Genomic DNA, 25507 nt, shown 5'->3' with positions numbered 1-25507 from the left:
GAACGGCACTGTTGTTAGGGTGACCAGCTGACTCCTTGTCATTGGAATCACCAATTATTCAGCCCTGAAATGTTCTTTTGGATTGCAATTCTGAGAATGCATTCATTCTATAAAGAAAAGTGCAGCAAGAGAGAAGTGATTGTGAGAGATTGCCAGATAGCAAGACTGCGATACTGTCACAAGGTCCAAGAGTGGTAGCAGCCAGCCGATGGGGAAACGGTTCCTTCCAACTGTGAAAACTGGCAATCTTGTCAATGTTTGCCACGGGGTTTCGGGTTTTCCGTGTACACACTGTTTTCCCTTACAATGAATGTTCCTTTTAGCAGCGTCATTAAGTACTGAATCCCCTTGCCGCGCCGCTTAAAAAGTCGCACTGTTTATAAAGTCGCACTTGCTAGTCCTGTTCATACTACTATTATTTGTTAGGGAAAGCATATTCGCTTTTTTCAAAATATATATAAATGCTCAACGAACCACCGTAACTTATTCACCACCGTAACAGGCCTATTTAGTTATTTAGGGCCTTCTAAGAATGTGTGAGCTGCGACCCCAGGTCTAGGCTGCAGCCTGGTTCCAGGTCCTATAGCGTGGCAGCGCAGCTCACAAGCCACTTTGCTGTTTGCGCTCATTTGAAAGATTCTTAACTTCACGTTTTTCTCAGTACCTGTATTGCACATTTTTGGCATTATTTCTAAACAAATAACCAGCAGCTCACTCTGTTTCCCAAAATATCACAGCGTGAGTGTGTCGATATTTGATAATGTATGACTTTGTAGCAGAATCAGTCTGCCTCACATTTCCTGATGTTGGATCCCACCTTTTCCAGGGGAATTCTCACAGAACAGGAATTGAAAATGCACCCAATTCAAATAATTCCTCTAGCAGTAGGGCCTGATTCACAGAAGCCTTTTATAATGGCGCAATCCCACAGGAAAGCACTCTGTGAATCAGACCCATAGAGTCTCGGATATTCACAGCCTCACATCTACAGGAGTGCCCTTGGTAAGAGCTGGGCCACCCCTCTGCCCTATTCAGATCCCAGCCCCACTTGTGCCACTGAATCCTCGTCTATCTTCAAGCAGCCACTCCCCGCTATGAACTACTGGATGATAGCTCAGCGGCAACGCGCTCGCCTTGGAAGCAAGACGACATGAAGCAACACAGGTTCGATCCCCCGGGTCCGCGCTTAGAAACCTCTGGGTATTAAGCGTGTTATGAATAACCCATCATATCTCATATCATTCAGGTACAGGCTTCTCTCTGTCATAGAGCTCACAGGTTCTAGGGTCCAGCTAGGTAGGCACATCTGTAAGCTTACCTTTCTTTGTGTTTGCCCCAGGTGCCTTTGTCCCTGATCCAAGTGTTGGCAAGTGGTGTACCATTTGCCAGTCATTCACCAGCCTGGTGAAACCGCTGCTGGCTGATAAAGACCCGGAGAAGAACGTTGGGCGTCTGCTGGCAGAGTCTTGCGTGGACCTCTTTGGCAACTCCACTGTAGTGAGTATTCCTGGGGAAATGCTCCCATTCAGTACTTCACATAGATATGATTGTAGGAAAGAACTGGGCTGACAATGCTTGACATGGAAGCTTAACATACCACTCAGAACGGGACTCACCCCGGGACGTGAGTTAATTCCCCATGACCCTTCATGGCTTGGCCTCCTAGAGAACTCAAACCAACAAACAGAGCAAAAAAACCGCAGAAACACGGACCATGCAACTAGAATGACTACATAAGATCGCTGAAGCTCTGAGTCTGCTCTGTGGTTTAGATGAATGGGTCTCTGCCAAGGAGAGGGGGTCTAGGCTGAGGGGCTTATATTGGAAGAGTGGGATCTGGCTGTTGGACACTAAGAGCATTGGAATACAGTCCGACTGTCGCCTCTGTTTGTGACACTATGGTTTGGAACCCAGAGGGGAGGCTCTGAAACTGGGCAGTGTGCTCAGACTGGGGTATAGAGGCCAGAGTGAGGGTCCCGAACACTGTGGGGCTTAAGGGGCACTTAGAGTTTGGAATGTGGACAGGCTAAGGGGCTCAGACCAGGGATGTGTGGTTAGACTGAAGGGCTCGTATATTAGGGGGTCTTTTTAAAGATGTGAGTAATCTGATCGTCAGAGGGGCTCTGAGATTGAGGTCATAGGCTCGAGACATGTGGGTTTAGGGTCTTGGATTGGGATTGAAGGCTGTGATACTCTGGTAGTGTATGAAGCTGTGATGCTCTGGGACTGAGTCTGGGTACGTGTGGTCTGGTTGGGGGCTATGCGATTATGAGTATGTGGCCAGATTAGGGAACTCAGACTGAATAAGTGTAGTTGGAGGCAGGGGACGGTGCTGAGACTGACTGAGCTGGTCAGAAGGGTAAAGACTGGGGATGAGTGGTCAGGCTGAGGAGTTGTAGTGCTGGGGGAGTATTGATAGCATGAAGGACTATGTGGAGAACTCTGCGATCATGGGAATGCGGTAAGGGTAATGTGCTCTGAAAAGACATGGGGAGTCAACCTGAAGTGCTCAAACTGAGAAAAAGTGCTTAGAATAAATGAAGGACACAGAGATTGAGGGAACATTGTCACAATAAAAGATACAGGGATTGAGGGAACATGATCAGAATAAAGGACACAGGGATTGAGGGAATATGATGAGAATAAAGGACCCAGGGATTGAGGGAACATGATCAGAATAAAGGACACAGAAACCTAAAGATGGTAGGCGCCAAGGCAGCGGGATGTAGTCTATTATAGATGCTCAGAGACTGGGCTAATGTTTTCATAGGAAAGGAAAATCATGCAGGGAAAGGATAATAGGGTTAATTTCTACGATTTGAGGCACGATTAAGGGCTATATAGCATAGGAATGTGGTTGGACAAAAGGAATCGGAGACTGTATGAGGACCAATGAGATTGAGGAGTGTTCTAAACAGAGGGTTAATAGATGAGAGAATGTGCCTGAGCTGAGATGATTGGAGACCAAGCAACTGTGGTCAAGATGCTCTTAGACCAGACAAGGATTCCAGACTGATGGGCGGATCAGGCAAATGCGGGTCATCCTGAGGGCCTCTCTGCCTGGGGCCGTGTGATTGTGGTGCTGACTTCTACCACTGGCAAACATAAACACGTCTGATGGGGAGGATGTTTTCTGGCGAGAGTTAAGGATGAGGTCATGGTAAGGGGATCTGAGACAGTGTGGTTAGACTAAAGGTCACTGAGGGTATGTCATCGCCCTCTAGAGCCCTGGACCTGGAGAAGTGTGGTCAAACTATTTGCTTGAAGTTCTCATGGAAACTCTAGTTATTTGATCTGCTCAAATGCTCCCCCATTCCTACTTGCCTATGTATCGCTGTCTGACTATTATGTTTCCTTACAGTGTAAGGAGTTCCTCTTGACCTATGGAGAGAAAATGGAACATGTCCTGATGAAGCACTGGGACTATGTCACCACCTGCCTGGTAAGAGACTGGGCCCTTCATGAGCACAGCAACAGAGTATCCGAAACCCCCCTTGTAACAGAGGCTGCAGTCGCAGCACTGTGACTTTTTTGTAGATTTCAGGATTTCCCGCAAGCGAGTGTTTAGAAGCATGAAACACATTTTCAAAAGGGTGTGATAGTCCTATCACACCTGTATATGAAGGTATGTGCAGATGCAGATAATGCAAGGTTATGGTTTAACTTGCCCACACAATGTGCTATGTTGAGTAGGACGTACTGTTTAAGAATCAAGACACCATAAAGGTATACATTCTTACAAGAACAAGCACCTTATTCAGGAGTATGTGTTGCAGTGTGACAATGGCTTCATCACAGCCTTGGCAGTATCTCGGCGGTAATTGCACCGGTATATCGCCAACACAAATTGCGTTACCGCAACTCGGGTTGCTATTAGCGCTAGATCCTGAGTTGCGTTATGGCTGTAAGTCCCCATTTTTAAAGAATTCATAGGACTCTATGGGGTTTTTCAGGGCTATTGCCGCTGGCAGTAATAGCGCTGATGGTAATAGCGCCGGCTGTAATTGCCCCGAAAATATGCAGAAAGCTTTCCGCCCAAAATCGTGATTGGGCGGAGCAGTAATGTGGCGTTAATAGCATTAGCATAACATTTTTGCCGCTCCGCCCAACCACCGATGAGGCCCACTACAGGAGCTACAATACATATTGGGACTAAAAGTGAACAGCACAGAGGTAAATGCATCATAAAGTGGTCCTAGGAATTATACAGACATTTCAGGATTAACATTTGTAGACCTACTCAGCAGCGTGTCTTTGTGCTACCTGTATGTCTGTGCATGACACTGACCACTAATGCCCCCTGGAAATCTCAACACCTCACCCTAGTGCCCCCCCAACTCAGCACTAACGTCTCAAATATAAAATGTGCTATGAGCTCAGAGCTAGCGCTATAGTGCCTACATCTATCCCTATAGGGCGAACAGGCTCACCAGCCCATAGGGGTAAATGCAGTACATCAACACGCTAAATCCAGAAACAAGTACTGCCACCAATACAAAAACACTGAAACCATCAAGCCAGGTGTACAGTCTTTATTTCTCAGCTCTTGTCAATTACCCAGTCCAGGTCTTTATCTAACATTCCCATTAAGCATATGTCCATCGTTTCACCGCGAGCTGAGGACCCCCCGATTGCTTATGGAAGAAAACATCACACACACTGCAACCCGTGTGCTGAGGGATGAAGGCTAAGCAAGCAGTTGTGCTCAGGGGCAGACATGGGTTGGTTTGGGGTCTAATTAAGGAGCATTGGATGGGCTGTCCTTAAAAACAGTTCAGAGACAGGTTACACTGTCACATACAGATCTGTTTCATGCTCTAACTGCTTGAAGTCTGTGTAGGAAATCCGTGCAACACATATGCGCCAGAGCTCAAGGACTGCAGAAAACTGTCTGGGGAGAGTAATACTAAGGGGCAGCCCTCTCGTGCTCGTCTGTCCTACACACCATTCATTCTTCCGCCTATCCACCCCTTATCCTCAGTTTTTCCCTACAGCCTCTATCCCACCCAACACAGTGCCCCAAAGTCCTGCAGAGTCTTTCACAGTTTAAGATTCGTCTGTCACTGTCTTGGCTGACTCTCCACAAGGGCTCAGTCATGTTCTGTTATACAGAGACAGGGCCCTGTCTGTGCTAACAGCAAACATGATCGCTGAACCTGTTGCTTTTTCCCTTCATGCTCATTAACAATAGGCATCAAGAGGAAAGCAAACATGATACGTGTTTTAATGAGTGTTTTTAAGTGTTATTATGTGGCAAGACTGGCCTGCGTCGGTGGGCCAGCCTGTATATATGTTGCTACTGTGGCATGGCATGATTCATGTTTGCTTTGCTCTTGGTGGCCATTTTGTTACTACGCGGCAAGACTGGACTACGTTGGTGGCCCACTCTGGATATATTTTTACTGAGGAATTCTGACTTTAATGCCCCAGTGTCAAGTTACAGGGCAGACCGCACAAGCATATCGATCACGGATGGTCAGGCGAGTCTCCATGTGAAAAGCCTTGTTCGCTCAGTGTGCGGACTTGCAACCAAGAGCCTCCAGGAACATCAGACTCCGTGAAATTTCGCTGGTATCTCACTCTTTTGCCCAATGCTGAATGGAAGCCACAGGTTTGCCAAGGAAGGGGCTGTCCGATGGCTAAACAGCGACAAGTTACCTCTCTGCTGTAGAGGTCTTCTAAATACAAAGTTCATTGTATATATGGAAAGAATCTACTTGTATTCCAGTGATAATAACAAAGAAAGTCGGGGCTATAGTCCAATTAAACATGCACAGCAACATGATCCATTCGACTCGGGAGTCACTAGTCCAGCTGTCGGTGCAACTTTAGATTATGATGGCGCTACACTGCGGAATGGTAAGCCATTACTGGACGGAACAGCCCACCTTGCCATTAGCTTCCCAGGCTAAACTATCTGGCGGACCAGGGGGCAATTTCTGTGGGGACTCTGTGTCCCTTTTTTTGTCCTAATAAATTAAACAAAGGTACATTTAAGATGGCTGCCATAGAAAGGGAGGCTGAGGCACCAGCCGGAGACCCTCTTCCATTTCCAAAAAAAACAGGGAATGGAAGAGCTGGCAGTGACGGAGTGGAGGGACGGGCAGGCAATCGGGTGCTTTTTTTGTACTTTGAAATAGGGGCCAGGAAAAGCGAATGCAGAGGTGGGCGAGGGGCAGGATGCAGAGGGCAGGCGTCCAGGTGTGAGCTGGCATCCGATTGATCAGAAAGAAGAGGCCTATTGGCAGGTAAAACCCATGTTTTGAGCAATCTGATTGGTTGTGCAAGCCAGGGCTGGACTGGGAACTAAAATAGGCCCTGGAAATAATTACTGGGGACCAAAAGAGGCCCTGGAAATAAAGTTCAAAGTGGCCCCAAATTACACATTTTCAGCAAGCCCAATGCTTTTCCTATGAGAAAATTTGAAAATACCACACAAAAGAGGCCCAGGGTGCAGAGGCCTGCCGGGAAATCTCCAGAGTTCCCTATAGGCCAGTCCACCCCTGGTGCAAGCCCATTCGGGTGTCAATAGCTTTCTCGTGTTTTTATTCACTGCTAGTGAGGAATTGGTCTTCCAGTTTGATTTTTAAGTCACCTAGCGCTCTGATACCTCTGAGTCTTTTGCACTTTATGAAAATGAATAACCTCACCATGGCAGATGTTTTCTCTGACAGGAGGTTTCTGCGTGCAAGGCGGGGGCTATTGCAGAGGTTGCTGAAAAAACGGATGCATTGAAATGCCAGGAGGGTCCAGCAGCCTGGTGCCAAAGCATGGAGACCGCTCTGCACTGCAACGTGAGTATCTGGGCGACCTATTGCCGTGATATCATAACTTAGGATGAGGTTGGCAGAATACTCAGAAACCTTGACTACTTGAACCTACCAGGTGCATTCGTGTATCAGAGTGATAAAGTACAGGATGCAGCTCTTTTTACCTGTGAGTCACCAAATTCCCTCACTTTAAGATTTGAACTTCCAAACTTGGCCATAAGGTGTCACTAAGAGCCGTGCCTGAGTACCACCAGCTTCTTTTCCCTTGTACCCAAGACAATGTTATTTAACAGAACTCCTCTCAGCCTTCACCTACCTACGCAGCTATAAGATCATTAGTTAGCACTCACTACCTAAGCAGCTCTTCTTCATCAGCAATCCCATTCATGACCAGCAGGTGTCAGTGTAACAATGTCACTTGGTGTTTCCTCCAATTGACCATCCCTTTGGTACTGCAGCCTCCCCATGCTGAGCCATTTGTTGTCAAGGGCAGTGCACCTCTGCTCAAGCTACAGCAGCATGTGTAGCCCTGGCCAGCAGGTGTCACTGTTAGAGCTTTTATTTGAAGGCGTCACCCCCAGGCTGTGCAAACTTAGCATCACTCCCAGCTCCAACCAACAGATGCCACTAAAGAAACATGGTTCTTTGCTCCCTGCCTTCCCATACAATGACAAATGTGTACTGGAGAAACCTGGACCAATCACAAAACACGAGTCTGCTTTGATTTGGGAGCTGAAACTGTCTTATTTTGGAGAGGATTAGTGGTGGGGGACATTTCCTATCCAAAATCTTCCAAGAAAAATAACAAAATTCCTTTGGGAAAACATGTTTTCCTCAGGATCGTAGCAGTGCAAATTTTCCAAGTATGTAGAGTGCAAGAGCAGGTGTAAAATCCTAACATAAAAGGTTTACTTCAGGTTTAACACCTGATTTACACTCTTTTAGCAAGATTTTGCAAGTGGAGTGGAGGCCCAGACTGAAATGACCTTTTCCGTAAGCAAAGCCACCTGGTTTTATGCCAGCAGGAGATTTTCAAGATCGCTCAAAACAATGGATTCCTATGGAATCCACCGTTTTTTTGTGCCTGGTAAAAACAAGCGGATTCCATCGGAATCCATTGTAAATGCTGTCTGCCAATCATAAATGGCAGGGCGCATTTACACTTTTTGCTAAAAAAGAGTGTTAAAAAAAGGTGTTATGCCGATTTCACCTGTTCTACCACCTCTTTTCCTGCTATGTAAGCGCCAATTTTCGCAAAACACTTCACTGTGGCGCTCATTTTACAAATGAGTGGACATTGCTAAATGGGGACCACTTACGTTTGCACTTATATCAAAGAAGTCCTCTCTGGGCAATTTTCGTCATTTGCATTGCGGAGAGCAAAAGAGGGATAAAGTGACAGCAGAAGCATCTTTACACCGTTTTTTGCACTCTGCAGTGCAAAATGAGTAAACACTGCCTGCCATGTATGCTGGTCAGACAGCGTTTACAATGATTTCTGTAAAAACGGCCTGCTTTTTGGTGGTGTTAAAAGCGGTCAGATTATATAGGAAATCATTGGTTTTACACCAGCATGAGATTTTCACATTAATTTTGAAGGCGGAGGGTAAAAGGGGGGCAGAAAGGTAATGCCTCATCCACCCCACCTTCCGCCTTTAAAAACAATGAAAATGCAGTGGAGAGTAAATGGAGGCATTCAAACAAGCATCACAACTTTACATCTGCCTTTTGCACCTTCGGTCACACTTTGTGGAATTCCAAAATGTTCCCCTATTCGTTTTGAACCAACATTTACAATTTCTTTGTAAATCTTATGTTATCGAATATTTATACTGCGCTCATCACCACCGTAGTGGTCTTACGGTTCTAGAGATAGCGTATTGTGACCTCGGCAGGGTGTCGCCAGACCATAGTCTGTGGGAAATAAAGAGGAGGGTTGGATTTGGGATGGAGATAAGAAAGGGAGTTAGCCACCGGACGAGCAAGCCAAGAAAGGCAAAGGTCTGCAGGATGAGGGTAATACGCCAGTTGAAGTGAGCTTCTTAATTGTGATTAGTTATCAGTCAGCATGAGAGAACATTTCAGGAAAGTAAAGCCTGGTTTAAAGCACGGGCTCTACTGTGATGGTAACATCTAGACCAGACAATGCATGGTACCAGGCAGAGCTGGTGTGTGGTTGCGTGATGGACCTGACATATGTTCAAGTAAGCCTCTGTAAAGTAGTCATGGGTTTGTGGCACGGCTTCAGCAGTATGAAATTTCCCAATGTTGTTGGGAGTTTTCTCAGCGTGTCCCAATGCGACATATCACTTTTAGAGTGAGAGGTAAATAGTCAAGGAGGTTTACAGATTTGTGGTCCAAGATTGAAAGGGAGAGGAAATGCATGTACAATGACTGGCCCAAATTGGTAATTGTGCACATGTTGACTGCAACACCAGAGCATCTCTCATTGGCTCACGCTTTGCCGCATTATTTTGCATTGCTATTTGCGCCTCTTCGGGGAACCATAAAAGATGTTATGACTCGCCTCACACTGACGGCCACATACTGTTGCTCTTCCCTTAGGCACTGTCCTTCTGCATCAAGGACTGGAATAAGTGACCTGTCGCTTGTGAGTCCTGCCTGAACACCTGCACTGAAGCTTCGCTACTCACTTGGCGCAATATTGCCACGAACTCAGATGCAGCTGTTGCACTGGAAAGAATTAAACTTTATTTCTGCACCTCCTGAATTCTGTGTTTAGTTTTTTCTTTTTGCATCAGTCAGGGGAATAGGAAGGGAAGGCACGTGAGGGAAGGTACTGGGAAAGGGGACAGAATGTGTGTGGAGGGAAGTGGCCAAAGTGTAGGAAGAGAAGTAGTGGAACTATGTTCCCGGCTGGCCTGCGCTTTCTCCCCACAAACCCCACCGCCACGCCCCTTCCCATGCACAATTCAACCCCTCCACCCCCAAACAAACACACCTGCCGTTTACAGGAATATTCAGTGCGCTGCACTCAAGTGCAAGTTTCAACTTCTTTGTACACTTTTATTTTAAAATTAAGCTATTCCAGAATGTTTTTTTAAAAAAAGAAAAAGTAAAGGAACAGTAAAACTTTTTTTTTAAAAACAAATAGAGGAGCACTGCTTCCAACCACTCCCGCCAACTTTGACCACTTGTGGACGGGTACAGTGCTTTTGACCCACAAAATAAACTCTCGTACTGGGACGTAATACCTGATGTATTAGAATGAGATAACAGACTACAAGTTAAACGTTACAGAAGCAGCTAGGGTAGTCTAGGTTCCATGAACACCATAATATTACCCCTGACTTTGATAGTGAGCGCATTGACCCGTGGCTTTAAAATAACCTTCCCAGATTGTCCCAGAAATGCATACACATCTATCTGACTGCATCTATGTTAATCGAAATTGTGGACCTCATTCATGGAATATTTTGCATGGTGCAAAGTCCTTTTCACTGGTGCAAAGTGACTTTGCACTGCCAACAAACACCCTGATTCATGCAACAGTGCAACGTGTATTTTTGCCGTGCAAAGGCACTTTGCGTGGCAAAAATACACTTTGCACTGTTCCATGAATCAAGGTGTTTGTTGGCAGTCCACATTTAAAAGAACTTTTCACTGTGCAAAATATTCCATGAATCAGGCCCTAAGTATTTATAAGTTCCTTCAGGTGGTGGCTGAGCTTGTTTCTACTGTGCATAAGTGCACTGCTGCTCGGCAAATGCGACTCGGCTTTGGCAAAATCACTGGGCTGTGGAAAATTCCAAAACACATGCAGGGACGTCATTTCAACAAAATGCCAGGAGTAGCGGAAGTGACATCACATGGCCCTTGACCTCTGATGACATCACCAGAAGTGATAACATTTGACCCCACCCCAAAGTGACATCACAGGAAGCACATGACCTTGACAAAACAGGAATTGGCATCACATAGCATTGATTCTAAGTACACTATGAAAAATATGGTTACAATATTACTGTAACATGATATACATTTATACAAGAATGGATCACCATATGTATCAGCAGATAAACATGCTATAACTGCAACTTGCAAAAAGCAAAATATACTCTTTATTTGCAGTCAAATTAGTGGCGAGAAGGATTTTAACAAACATGTGCTCCTTTTGAGATGGGGTTTAAGACATGGCCAATGGCAATCTGAAACCTGCCCACCCATGTTTCGTACTCCAGTGCTTTATCAAGGCAACGATGTTTGTTGTAAAAGTCCTCGATTAGTCTTGACTGTGCGCTCTGAAGCTCAAGAACTTAGGTGGAGATAAACTACAGAGTATATGGCGCATGATTTTGGGTGGGTGACATGGGTTTTGCACTACAGATTACTAAAGAATAATTAATAAAGATTAATAAAGAAGTTTGCGCATGTGGATCAGAAGTTTCTACAGCTCAGCTTATAGATATTAGCCTTTGTCCACCAGAAATGTTTGAACTTTGCCACGTCGCTCCCATCACTCACTCTATCACACTGAAATGCACAGCAATCACCCAAACTGGATTGAAATATGTGAACAGCCGCAAATCACACCAAAATATACAGCTAACACCCATATGTTACTGACATAATTAGAAATCACCATGAATTTAACTGGAAATTTATCAATGAGCTCAGAGCTCCCTGAAATATATTTATAATCACAACTCCCTGAAATTCAAAGAAATTAGCACAAACAATGTGCAATTCACATGTCGTCCAAAATAAGTTAGGAATCGTTGAAATTAGCACACACGAGCACATACATAGCTTGTCTGTTGCAACACTACGCCAAGGTATTTAACGAAGTTGCACGTTAAAAATCTTGCTGTCGCGTTTTTAGAACACAAGCCAATTCATCGTCTGTACTCATTTTAACCATTCCTAACTAAAGAAGTCTGTAGAAATGTTAGGAAACGTCAACATTTCTCCAACCTGTATAGAAAAGGCGTACTATCATCTTGAAATCTACAATGGAAATTAATCCATAGCTTCCCGCAATGTATACACGCGGTCCGCCCTTTCTTCTCTAACCTACACCTAGAAAGCCCCTTTATCTAAAGTCCATCCATATGGGCCCTTTATTGCCTGACTATATCCATATACCCTGTTACTGAATTCACATTGTTGTGCAGCACTACTTTTACTCACCTCTAGGTTGGTGCCATTCAAAACCCAGCACAAACAGACCCAGTTTGCCAAATCTTACCCTTGAGATTCCCACTTCCTACATCTGTCCTGTCTGACCCATCTCACACAAAACTGAAGGCCCAGTGGATGCAAACTGACCACCAAGGAAATGCTCCAACACCAGGTGAGTGCAGATGAAAAGAAAGGCAAGATGGCCCCTGAGGCCTTTATTTGTGTGTGCTGTGTGTGAGGTGTTTGACACCTCTTGAAGACAGTATGGACTTCTCGGAAAAGAGACCAGTGGCGCTGGCTGTCCCCTGTCCCAATCACCTGACGAACTCCCCAAAAAAAACATTCTTTGCCTCATCAGGAAATGTGCCAGTGGATCACAGTGGGTACAGCCTCTCAACAAATTAGAGTGAGGTTTGAGATGTCTCTTAACTTACCAACCAGCACAATGAGGAAGGTGAATAGGCATCTGAACCAAAGAGGTCCTGTTTCCCAGAAACGCTTAGCACCTCACTTAAGGTAAGGAAATGGGTCCCACTAGGCCCCTCCACTCGTCTGCCACTCGCCAGTCCTGTTTACATATTGATTACACTGTCTCAATGGTTTCCAAACTTTTCTATGCTGAACGCCTCCTTTATTTATTTTATTTATGTATTGGACGTTTGTATGGAGCCTAAACACAAGTTTTTCCAGGCGCTACAAGACAAGAAGAATCCTACTGTGTAGTACATGACAAGGTGGTAAGTGCACGGGGGACGGGGTAGAGGGAGAACTGCAGGAGTGGGGTGCCCCCCCAAGCGTGGGAGCGGGCAAGTGCTGGCCGGGCTAAGGCGGCAAGTACCAGGGGAAGAGGGGGGAAGAAAGGATGAGTGCGGTGGACACGGAGGACCAAGTTTGGCTAGTCCTGGAAAGGGAACCTGAAGGCAATTGCTGGCAGAGGATGCTTGGGGGACTGGCAGGGGGTGGTCTGTCACTTGTATGACTCTGAAGGGTCCAGGCGCCAGCCGCAGCAGCAGAGGGAGAGTAAGCACAGGAGGAGGAGAGGGAATGAAGAGGAGGAAAGGAAAGTCTTGAGAAGTTTCTGGAACTTAAGAAGATCAGGATCAAGTCTCAGGGGGAGAGGGAGGCCGTTCCCGAGGGAGGAGCCAGCTGAGGAAAAGGATCTGCTCCCCCCCCACTCTCTGCTTGAAGAAACGTTTGACCTGCAGAGAGTTGGAGCCAGAGGACCAACAGACTCTTGCAGGGAGTTATTTAGGGAGTGAGATCTGGATGTAAAGAGGTCCCAGGCCCCAGACAGTCTTGTGGATGATCAAACATACTGTTGTTGGGCTCCTCAAACAACAGAACAGTTGATATTTTCTATTAAACTCAGTTACTGACTTTCAATTTGGAAGATCGTCAGCCACCCCACCCCCTAAATATCTTCTGGGCCTCCAAAAATGGGGGCAGCCCCACAGTTTGGAGACCACGGCAATGTATCTATTAGGGAGAGAGAATGGCAAAGTGAGAGTGTGAAAATCGAGCTGTCAGCAGAGTCCAGTGGTAGGAGTATGTGGAGGACACCATGTTTACACCTGTTTAACCTGTTTAAAACATTCTTATGCCTTCCATGTCTTGCCATGTCTTGCTATGCCATCTTATGCCTTGCTGTGTGTGGTTTGCACTGCTTACTAACCTGCACACCTGCTTACCATTCTATCATTCTACTTTTCACTCTCGAGTTAAAGGTGGGTACATCTCTATGCAAGCACTCCAAGAAAAAGGAACTAGTTGCGTATACATTTAGGTATCTAGTTTATTGGAGCAACATAAACGGAACTACTCTTTTGTAATTAACAAAGCCATACATATCATATCCTGTGAGATTTGTGTTTGTAAGTGACAAGTATAAAGTACTATTTCAATATAATGGGCCTCATCACGAGTCTGGCTGTAACCCTTAAATGCGGTGGTAGCGCTATTACCACTGCATTTAAGGGTCTCCAGACCATGGGCTTGGCAGATTTGCCCCCAGCTCTGAGCTGGGGGCAAATCCGCTCCAATTTTGCCGATTTTTGGCACTATTACCACCAGCGCTAATACCACCGGTGGTAATAGCGCAAAATTCCCCATTGGGCCCAATGGGGAATGGGAAATTCCTGAATGGGCCCAATGGGGAATGGGAGCCAACCGTTCCCGCCAAACCCATGATCCGGTGCTAATAGCACCAGGGGGTTTGGCGGTAGGGCTAATAGCCCCGGCGGTAATACCGCCGGAGTAAGCGATCAACTCTTGATGAGGCCCAATGTTGTATACAGTTTGTGGCAATACTACATGAGGAGCAATTCCCAACTGCGTGGCCAAAAATTTTCGCCGATCCAGGATTTGTCAAGGCAGTTTTGGTCAAGTATTATAATTTGTACAGTATTTTGTAGTCACACATGTGTACATATTTCTGTACTATCACATGAATTCACAATATAGTATCACATTACATTTAGTCAATGAGTACGTCAAAGTTGCCTCACATGAATGGTAGATATGGATGCTTGAGGTGGACTAAGTGGTCCATGTAATGTATTGAATTAATTTCTACCTGCTCTTGGATGTCTTGGCACACTGGAGCACCGAGACGTCCAAAAGAGAGCATACCAACAGGTTATGGCCATCGGCATGACGCATAGCCTTCCTAACTGTTTTGATAACCCCGAAAAGCCAGACTAATGGCAGGAATTAATTCAATACATTAAATGTACCACCTAGTCCACCTCAAGCATCCATATCTATGATGCGTGTGACTCCAAAATACTGTACAAATTACAATACTTGACCAAAACTTCCTTTACAAATCCTGGATGGGCGAAACTGTTGGCCACGCAATTGGCAATTGCTTCTCATGTTTTATCACCACAAACTGGAGTCTACAACATTATGTTGAAATGTAATTACTTACTAACACAAATCTCCTAAGATATGATTCATGTGGTTTTGTTAATTACAAAAGAATAGTTCAGTTTATGTTGCTCTAATAAACTGTAACCTAACTGTATATGCAACTAGTTACTTTTTTCCTGGAGCGCTTGCATAGGGGTGTACCCACCTTTAACCCTACCTATTGCTAAAGTAACACATGGTTGAATGTTACCCATCCCTGCAATCTGCGGCACCAAGTACCTCCACAAACGTTATTACCAGATAACTGACTACCTTAGACAGAATCAGAACTGCTGAAAGGTCCATCAACCAACCACGCATTACTTTTCACTGTATAGGATGCACATCGTCTAACCACTAACACACTGCAGGTGAACACCAGCTACCCCTTTCTCCTTCCCTGCACACACTAACGACATCTAACGTTGAAAACCTCCGCTATCAGCTTGGCACACAAAGCCCTCCTCCAACAGTCTTCTACCCATTTTTGCCCTTAAGACAAACCTTGTTAGTAGCAAACCAATCAGGATTCCTACACCTGGACCTTCCTTCTTGATGCATGTCACAAGTGCCCTCAACCAGAACCCACCTCGACACATAGCAGCACGCAATGCCCAGGACCTTCCAATCTGCATACATCAAGCGAATATCAAAGCAATCGTGTACTGCTCCTTCTACTTCTACTCACCAAAGTCAACCCATTTCCACCAATTCCCGTAGACCCATGGGTCGATTAAAATGGTAGCAGTGCTCTGGATAAAACCAATAACTTAACAGAATATATCAATACCCTAAAAGCCCCTACAAATCTATAGAAAGGCTGAAACATGTCCTTACACTATGTCATATCTCAGCAAACGACAAATGAGGTAATATCAACATAACAATCTATTTCAATTATCTCCATAATCCACTTAAAATCCATAAAAATGCCCTCCATCAAATTGAAATGTATTGAAGGCACCCCATGATTGTCTAAAATGCACATACATTATCCCTTACATTCTAAAAAATGGTGAACTCCCACAGTAGATTGTGTGGTGCATTTAAATGCCCTAGACAGAAGCCCCTCACCTGAATGCAGCATTTAAACACTGCCACCAAAAACGGCCTTGTTTTGCTTTTTTTCATCTGAATGACACGAATTTCTACATTGCAACCAAAGTCGGCCCTGTTTTGCTTTTATTTCCTTTGAATAACAAGAAGTTCTACATTGCAACCAAAAAACCACCCTTGCTTTACTTTCTTTTCACCTGAATGACGAGAAGTTATACACTGCAACCAATAACAGCCCTGCTTTACTGTTATTTCACTTGAGGGGCAGGAATTTCAACACTACAAAGAAAAACAGCTTTTGTTTTCCCTTTCACATGAACAGCAGCCCTTTAAACACTGCAAACAAAAAACGGACTGTCTTTTTCTTTTGTTCACATCAAATTAAATAACCATGTGGAAGGGGGCCTATCTATCATTATCAATGGACTAACAGCAAATGCAAACTTACGCAAAAAGGAGAAATCAATCAAAGAATCCTGGGACCTACAAGACAGGATTTTAACCATTATAAGCAGAAAGCCTGCACAAGCGTGAAAAGAAAAACGGCTTTAAAAAGCCACAGTGAAAAGATGGCACTGCTCACGCAGAAAATGGCAAGGAAAAATGATGTGAGGGATTGACAGTGCCAATGTACATTATGTTCCAACCCACAAACCTCCAGTCACCTCTGCAGAGACACTTACTGCCGGAAAAAACAGTTTGGGCTGAGGCAGGAGATTCAAATGACAAAGCCCCACCTCACACTGAATATCACATGTATCCTATAACCATTCCGCCTTAAAATGTGATGCTGGAGAGGGTGTCATCATTCACTGCTCTGCATTCATGAATTCAGGAGCCCAAAGATTTCAAAGGAGGCAAACTGTGGCTAGAGCCTGACCAGGAGGTGTGAGCTCCTTGTTGCACCCCCTTCAAAGGAACCCATATCACTTCAAAGAGACTTATAAAACACTCTGGTTACAGGCTGAGTCCAGGGAGACAGATGGCTGTCGGGGCAGGAAGCGGCCCACCACAAGGAGGAACAAGACACTCCCAAGTTACATTAAAAGACTGATTTTATTTTAGGCATTTTCGCAGCAATCAGAATAAGAATCAATTTTATTTTATGCTATTTTTTCATGTAATTTCCAGGTGGTTTTAAAGAGACTAATCGCATTTCCCTAGGACTTTGGGGACTGAAATGGCCATTTAAGACTAGTTTCTGGCTGAAATGAACAGGTGACAAATATGACAGTGGATGAAAAGATGGAAGATGAAATTAGGAACATGCTGGATTTGCAGAGTCATAGCTGTTATACATTTTATGGAAATGACCAAAAATGTGCCAAAGGGCCATGTTACCTCGTACGGAGTTGGCGATCGGCTTACCTAATTCCCTATGAGCAACTGAAACCGCATATCTGTTTCATATGGCCAGGGCTAATAGAAGTATGAAGTTATGAGACATAACTGGTTTTTGCCAAAACATGGTCATGAGAACAAAGCAGTGTAATAAATGCAAACAGACAGATGGTGCTCTCTTCCCTTGAACCAATCATGCCAAGGTGCGGAGAGAGGAATGGTAAACTGTACTCTACAAGTGGCAGGGATAATTACAGCGCACTAGATTGTAAAGCTAGTGATGTCATTCATGCAATATAAGGGGGACTGTACTAGTTAGAGGGACAGGCACACCAAAATCCGCAGAGACAGGAGAATGAGGACAGAGAGAAGGTGGCTGATCCTTACTATCTTTGAGAGTGCAGTGACCAGAGCCTTTGCCCTAGCTGTCCAGAGTGTGCTGAGATGAGATCCAGCTGGCAGTCCTGAATCCTAAATCAAGGCTTGCTTTGTAAGTAGCATATACCCCAGCCCTAAATTGTATAAGTCCTTCATTTTTGTACCATTGCATCCAATATTTCCCCCATTGAAACCCCCATTGAAAACCCCATTGGAATCCCCATTGAAAACCCTAAATTGCTAGTGTAATTCAGTCACCTTCCCATAGAAGAATATATTGTTAGCCTGTGTATGTTAGCATCTCTGTTTTAAAAACCTCTCAGTTGTCTGTAAATCCTTAGTATTTGTTTTAAAGTAAATCAATTAATTTCCCTATTTGAAATTCATGGTGCAAGATCGTTGCCATTCGAAACCAACCATCTTGTCCCTGGTGTCATTAAAGTGTTGCCTCATAAGACTTAGTCTCCTTGTAACTGAAAACCAAATTTGTCCATGTATTGTGTGCGTTACCCAACCAATTCCTAGTTGTATCTGTTCTATTAAAACCCAAACCATTGTTCCATTGTGAGTAATCCCTTTTGCCTAGAAGTCTACCTGTTATGTGCCTCTGTCCTTGTCATTGAAAACAGATTATCCTAGTGTAAGATAAACCCCTTCCCTTTGCTCCCTGTCATTGTAAACCCAGTGTAAATGAATGTCCATTTGCCAGTGTGCCTTCCCTTTGCATTTGCCTTCTCCCAAAGCTGATTTTCCCACTTCATTTCTATTGTTACCCTGGTGTGCTGATTAGTATTCTGTAAGCTTTACTTATCTCCTAAGTGTAAGCAATCCGAATTTCCTTTGATTCTGTCCCCTAGCAGTTGTGAGTAAGAATCAAAATCCCATTCTGCCATTTTGCTCCAAAAACGGGTTTTCACTTTCTTTGCTGGTTTCTCGTCTGGGGGTGGTGGGATTTACCACAAATCCGATTCTCTCTCTCTATTCCTACTCCTTGCCACTGCCTTCCATTCAAAGGAATCAAGTTTAACTGATGTTTAGGGGTGAGTGTTGCAGGGGGGAGTGTTAAAACGGTGGCGCTATCACTTTCAACCTGATGGTATTTTCCTGTTTTGTCATTAAAACAAAAGCAAGTGCAACAGCCCATTTCAACCTGATGGTATTTTCCTGTTTGTCATTATAACAAAAGTGAGTGTAACAGCCCATTTCCACTTGGTCGCTATAGATAGTATATTGCATTTGTGTTTCCACAATTGTGGTGAATGCTATTTGTTGGCAATTTTCCTTTTTCATTAAATGATACGTTAATAAATATCTTGTTATTGTTATTGTTATTGTTATTTTGCACTTATATAGCGCCTTATATACCATTGGTATGGTCTGAAGACGCTGGTAGGTTGAACGCCCTTGGGAACCGAAGTTCAGATCAGTAGAGAGAGTAGGGAGAGTCAAAAGGTGCGTGTGTGCACCGGATATGTGTGCAGCTCGTGCGGTACACATGTAATAGCTGATTCTTATTGGTAGGTGTGGTGGTTGAGAGATCAGGAGAATGTGTTCGTTCTGGCAGGATTTATCCGGAACGGATGTGGCTGCGTTAGGCCTGAGGAAAACGCCTGGCTGGGGGTGTGAGACCAGCAGTGTTTACATAGAATGATGTGGAGTAAGCGGTGGATGTTCGTATGGGAACAGTTATACCGAATGGTGTCATAGTATCTCTGTGTTCTAGTTGAGTGGTGATGTAAAGGAGAGAGTAAGCGTGGGGTGTGGTAAGAATGGTTATATGCTCTTTCAATGTGCAAACTTCTAAAATCACTTTCCCAGAGAGGCTACCGGGCGAACTTCTAAGTACAATTTTCCATACAGAGGCTATTGGGAACATTTCTAAATTCAGTTTATCAGCGAGGCTATTAGGCACACTTCTAAGTGTAACATTCGCGGAGGCTATTGGGTACACTTCTAAATGCAAATTTTCACAGAGCGTCTACTGGGCTACATTTCTAAGTTCAATTTTCCAGAGAGGCTATTGGGCAAACTTCTACTTGAGACTTTCCAGGGTGTTTATTGGATGCACTTCTATAATCAATTTTCACAGATGCTATTGGTAGCACTTCTAAATGCAGCTTTCACAGCGTGGCTAATGGGCACATTTCTAAATGCCGCTTTCACAGAGGATATTGGGCCCATATCTAAATTCAATTTTCCACTGAGAGGCTACTGGGCGCACTATTAACTTCATTTTCCTGCGAGGCTATTGGGGATACTTCTGAATTCAGTTTTCCAGCGAGGCTATTAGGAACTTTCTAAATTCAATTTACCAGAGAGGCTGTTGGGCACACCTCTAGATGTAACTCTCATTGCGGCTAATGGGTACACCTCTAAATTCACAGAGGGGTTGTTGGGCACACTTCTGAAAGCAACTTTCACAGAGTGGTTATTGGGAACACTACTAAATTCACAGCGAGGTTATTGGGCACACTTCTAATGGAGCATTCCAGAGTGTCTATTGGGTACATTTCTAAATGCAGCTTTCCAGAGTGTCTATTGGGCACACTACTGAATGCAATTTTCACAGAGTGGCTATTGGGCTCACTTCTAAATGCATCTTTCACAGAGGATCTTGGGCACACATCTAAATTCAATTTACCAGAGAGGCTATTGGGCACATTTCTAAGCTTGACGGAGAGGCTGTAGGGCACACTTTCTAAATGCAACTTTCACATGCTAACTTTCACAATTCCATCTAAGAGTGGACATGCTAACTTTCGCAGTTCCGTCTAGGAGTGGGCATGCTAACTTTCCCAATTCCGTCTAGGAGTGGGCATGCTAACTTTCACAGTTCTAGAGTGGACATGCTAACTTTCATAGTTCCGTCTAGGAGTGGACATGCTAACTTTCACAATTCCGTCTAGGAGTGGACATGCTAACTTTCACAGTTCTAGAGTGGACATGCTAACTTTCACAAATTCCGTCTAGGAGTGGACATGCTAACTTTCACAGTTCTAGAGTGGACATGCTAACTTTCACAGTTCCGTCTAGGAGTGGACATGCTAACTTTCGCAATTCCGTCTAGGAGTGGACATGCTAACTTTCACAGTTCTAGAGTGGACATGCTAACTTTCACAATTCCGTCTAGGAGTGGACATGCTAACTTTCACAATTCCGTCTAGGAGTGGACATGCTAATTTTCACAGTTCCAGGGTGGACATGCTAATTTTCACAGTTCTAGAGTGGACATGCTAACTTTCGCAAATTCCGTCTAGGAGTGGACATGCTAACTTTCACAGTTCTAGAGTGGACATGCTAACTTTCACAATTCCGTCTAGGAGTGGACATGCTTACTTTCACAATTCCGTCTAGGAGTGGACATGCTAACTTTCACAGTTCTAGGGTGGACATGTTAACTTTCACAGTTCTAGAGTGGACATGCTAACTTTCGCAAATTCCGTCTATGAGTGGACATGCTAACTTTCACAGTTCTAGAGTGGACATGCTAACTTTCACAATTCCGTCTAGGAGTGGACATGCTAACTTTCACAATTCCGTCTAGGAGTGGACATGCTAACTTTCACAGTTCTAGGGTGGACATGCTAACTTTCACAGTTCTAGAGTGGACATGCTAACTTTCGCAAATTCCGTCTAGGAGTGGACATGCTAACTTTCACAGTTCTAGAGTGGACATGCTAACTTACACAGTTCTAGGGTGGACATGCTAACTTTCACAATTCCGTCTAGGAGTGGACATGCTAACTTTCACAGTTCTAGGGTGGACATGCTAACTTTCACAGTTCTAGAGTGGACATGCTAACTTTCACAGTTCTAGAGTGGACATGCTAACTTTCGCAAATTCCGTCTAGGAGTGGACATGCTAACTTTCACAGTTCTAGAGTGGACATGCTAACTTACACAGTTCTAGGGTGGACATGCTAACTTTCACAATTCCGTCTAGGAGTGGACATGCTAACTTTCACAGTTCTAGGGTGGACATGCTAACTTTCACAGTTCTAGAGTGGACATGCTAACTTTCACAGTTCTAGAGTGGACATGCTAACTTTCGCAAATTCCGTCTAGGAGTGGACATGCTAACTTTCACAGTTCTAGAGTGGACATGCTAACTTTCACAGTTCTAGAGTGGACATGCTAACTTTCGCAAATTCCGTCTAGGAGTGGACATGCTAACTTTCACAATTCCGTCTAGTAAGATAGAGTGGCATGGGCTTTCTGGAGTGGAGTGATTGCTCTACTCCCCTACCCATACCACACTCACGGCTTTGGTGGTGTCTGTTGGTTGTTGGCTTCCTTGGCGTCCCCTGCGGACACCTGCTGACACTTCCTGGAGCCGCCTCTGTTGGAGCCGCCCTTGGCCATGGGGCCCTTAGCCGCTGGGGCTGCCGGGCAGAGGGCTGCCTTGGGAGGACCAGTGATGAAGGGCTCACGGCCCAATCAGAGCGGGGATGGGCGGGATGGGAGGCGGGAGGGGAGCGGGACCCAGGAAGAGGGTGCGGGGTGGGAGAGGGATGCGCCGGGGGTCTGGGGGCCTAGTTGCCACCAATAGAGGTGTGCAGGGCCCGGATGGCCTTTCTCACCTCGCGTCGGCTGCCTGCAGTGAATGCAGGGGCCGGCGCGAGGAGGGTCCCTAGACCCTTTCAGCCAGGGCTCACGGCCCAATCAGAGCGGGGATGGGCGGGATGGGAGGCGGGAGGGGAGCGGGACCCAGGAAGAGGGTGCAGGGTGGGAGAGGGATGCGCCGGGGGTCTGGGGGCCTAGTTGCCACCAATAGAGGTGTGCAGGGCCCGGATGGCCTTTCTCACCTCGCATCGGCTGCCTGCAGTGAATGCAGGGGCCGGTGCGAGGAGGGTCGCTAGACCCTTTCAGCCAGGGCTCACGGCCCAATCAGGGCGGGGATGGGCGGGATGGGAGGCGGGAGGGGAGCGGGACCCAGGAAGAGGGTGCGGGGTGGGAGAGGGATGCGCCGGGGGTCTGGGGGCCTAGTTGCCACCAATAGAGGTGTGCAGGGCCCGGATGGCCTTTCTCACCTCGCGTCGGCTGCCTGAAACACACTGGCCAGGTTCCTAGTCCATTGTGACATGGAGTGTTTGTGGAGGTTGGGTGCGAGACCGGTTGGAGTCCTACTAAAAAAAAAGAATCTGTGGTTTATTAAAAATAAAAAGCGCTTTATTATACGCCACATTCGTTGTTGGGGAAGGAGTCCCTGGCTGGAGTGTGCTGTATAATGAAAATGTTTCAAGATGTGTCTAAAATAGTTTGGAATCACAACTTATTTCCCTTTGATTTACATAAATAACATTTAATTTCAAGAAATGTATAGATTTGCATCAGTCTGACAATTTTAGATATTCTATCCATGTGCAAGATGTATACATCATTCCATATATTACTAAAAGGTATGGAATAAAACCCACATGTACATGGCATTAATGAAATTTCACCATGTATCTCTAAATCTCAGAGTCATCATTCCTCCTGCCTCCAGACCCACAAGAACACCATACGACAACCTGCTGTCTGTTCCTAGAGTTATGCGTGCCTGAGGTGGGGGTACTAGCTTCCCCTTCATTGCCCCCAGTCAATGGAACTCTCTCCCATGTTCCCTCAGAGCTGAACCTTCACACCTCACTTTTCGCAAAGCCATCAAAACCAGATTATTTGCTTAAAAACCTCAGACACACCGCCATCAAGGCCCTTACCCAACGACTCCTGTGTGTTTGATGACAAACAACCGTATGGAATTGATATGTAATTATGATATGCAGCTCAATATGTAACCCTGTGTGGCATTATCACCTATGTAACTAATCCTGTATATCTAAACATATGTATTGGCTAATGTAACTGTTAGCCCTCATCTGCTACCCATTATGGACCCCCACATTCGTATGTCTATGGCATCTAGCCTTCCTCCATCTGACCTTATACCTCCATCAAGGTTCCTACCACCATGCCTACTTACTGAACCTACCCCTATACACTTGTACATCACACTAAGGCCCCTACCTCAATGTATCCATACTGAATCTAAAGTTCAGCACACGTCCACTGTACATAGACTAAGTTCTAGATTCCCACTGCTGCATAATGCCCCTATCACTAAAGTCACCTCTCTAGAAGCCAATTCACCAGTAAACCTAGCTGCCACTTCCTTTGCATCTAAGCACAGCCCTACACCACCTAATGGTAAACAGGACAACCCGTCAACACAAACCAAAGCTGCCCTCATTAATGCAAGATCACTACCTGCTCACACATTAGATATCGCTGACTATATAACCTCTCAAGACCTCGACTTTATAGCCATCACACAGACTTGGCTTCATGCTGCATCAGATCCATCTCTTGCCCTTGCAATCCCTGACAATTTTTCCATCATCCAATCTGACAGAGATTCCAACCTCTCCAAAAAGGGGCTGGGGGGAGTACTGGTTCATCTAAAAAACCTGCCTTGGTCTAAGAAGCATCAACAACCAAACCATGCCCTGAATTATTATCCATCAAACTACCCACATCCACCTAATCTACCAACCACGGGACCAACTTCTACCTTCGAAGACGATATCTCACACTTACTATCTAAAGACCTCAAATCTTGCACCCTTAAAGACACCATCACTGAACTAGGATTCACACACCAGATAAAACTGAACCCACACACAATAAAGACAGAACCTTAGATTGGTTAGCTGACTTTAACTGCAACATAGATATCCAATCTAACACTCCCTGTGCTTGGTCTGACCACCACTTAATCTCGTTCATCATAAAAGAACTCTCTCCACCTATTCAACAAAATCAAGCACCAGCCACGATGACTAGAAATAAACACAATATAACCATTGAGAAAATAATACCTCTACTTCAACCAATCATTGACACCACCACAACTCTTTCAGATCCCATCGCCTTAGTCGACCTGTACAATCATATGATCCTTAAGGCCATTAACCAGGGACGTCATTTCACCAAAATGCCAGGGGTAGCGGAAGTGATATCACACGACCCTTGACCCCTGATGACATCGCAGGAAGTGATGTCATTTGACCTCACCCCAAAGTGATATCACGTGAAGCGATGGAACACGACCTTTCGCCCGTTGACAAAACAAGAAGTGGCATCACATAGCATTGTACACTACAAAAAATATGGCTACGATATCACTATAATGTGATGTACATTTCATACCTGAATGGATCGCCATATGTATCGTTATGATCAGTGTATATAGGCCCATTTAACCAAATTACTGTGATTACAAGCAGACGTCCATGACCAAATGAAAATGATGTGTTATTATATAGCACTTAAGCTTAAGCACTTTACATTGAAGAAATATACACCCAATATCACCCAACCAGTGTTGGTACCCATTTATCGACCTCAGAAGGATGAAAGGCTGAGTTGAGGCATTTGAGAACAGACTAAATCAGTGACTCACCCCCTGAAGTGTGCCTGAAATAAACCTTTAATGAGTCTAGCAATTATTGTATAGAATACCAGAAAGACACATTTTTTGGCATTCCTATTCTTTCTTATTTAGGTTCAGTGCTGGAAGTGTTAGACTTGTGGCCCTCATGTTCTTATTTTTCTTCTATTTTAAGGGGCCCGAACAAGAAAGCTAGCCACTCCAGAATTGAATTAAAGAGCCACATGGTGCTGGCCAGAGCCCAGGAGCTTGCATTGCCAAAAAATAAAAATAAAAAAAATACAATATTTCTTTTTTTTTAGAGGTTGCAAGGAAGACCACAGAGGTTGCAAGGGAGACCTCAGAGGTTGCACTTGTGACCTCTGGCGACCCCCAAATGATGTCCCTGCCATTAACACATTAGCCCCAATCAAACTACATAAATCTAAACCATGTGCACACTTTAATACATGGTACACCCCACACCTCAAATCCTTAG

The 25507-nt window shown here is 44.9% G+C and overlaps 1 protein-coding gene across 2 annotated transcripts in view; it reads left to right on the top strand.

Moving 5' to 3' along the window:
• Positions 1 to 9501, top strand: part of LOC138492068 (prosaposin-like) — a 72727-nt gene extending 63226 nt beyond the window's left edge. For both annotated transcript variants that reach the window (XM_069619029.1, XM_069619030.1), the window contains exons 8-11: positions 1340 to 1497; positions 3362 to 3442; positions 6675 to 6794; positions 9336 to 9501. In XM_069619029.1, coding sequence (XP_069475130.1) covers positions 1340 to 1497; positions 3362 to 3442; positions 6675 to 6794; positions 9336 to 9371 — 395 coding nt within the window. In that variant the 3' untranslated portion in view covers positions 9372 to 9501. The remainder of the gene's footprint in view (positions 1 to 1339; positions 1498 to 3361; positions 3443 to 6674; positions 6795 to 9335) is intronic.
• Positions 9502 to 25507: the final 16006 nt, after the last annotated feature.

The sequence above is a fragment of the Ambystoma mexicanum genome, chromosome 10 (genome assembly GCF_040938575.1).
Source record: "Ambystoma mexicanum isolate Mex_15411 chromosome 10, UKY_AmexF1_1, whole genome shotgun sequence".
Lineage (NCBI taxonomy): Eukaryota > Metazoa > Chordata > Amphibia > Caudata > Ambystomatidae > Ambystoma > Ambystoma mexicanum.
Note: the sequence above shows the minus strand (reverse complement) of the source record. Positions and strands in the feature narration are given on the sequence as shown.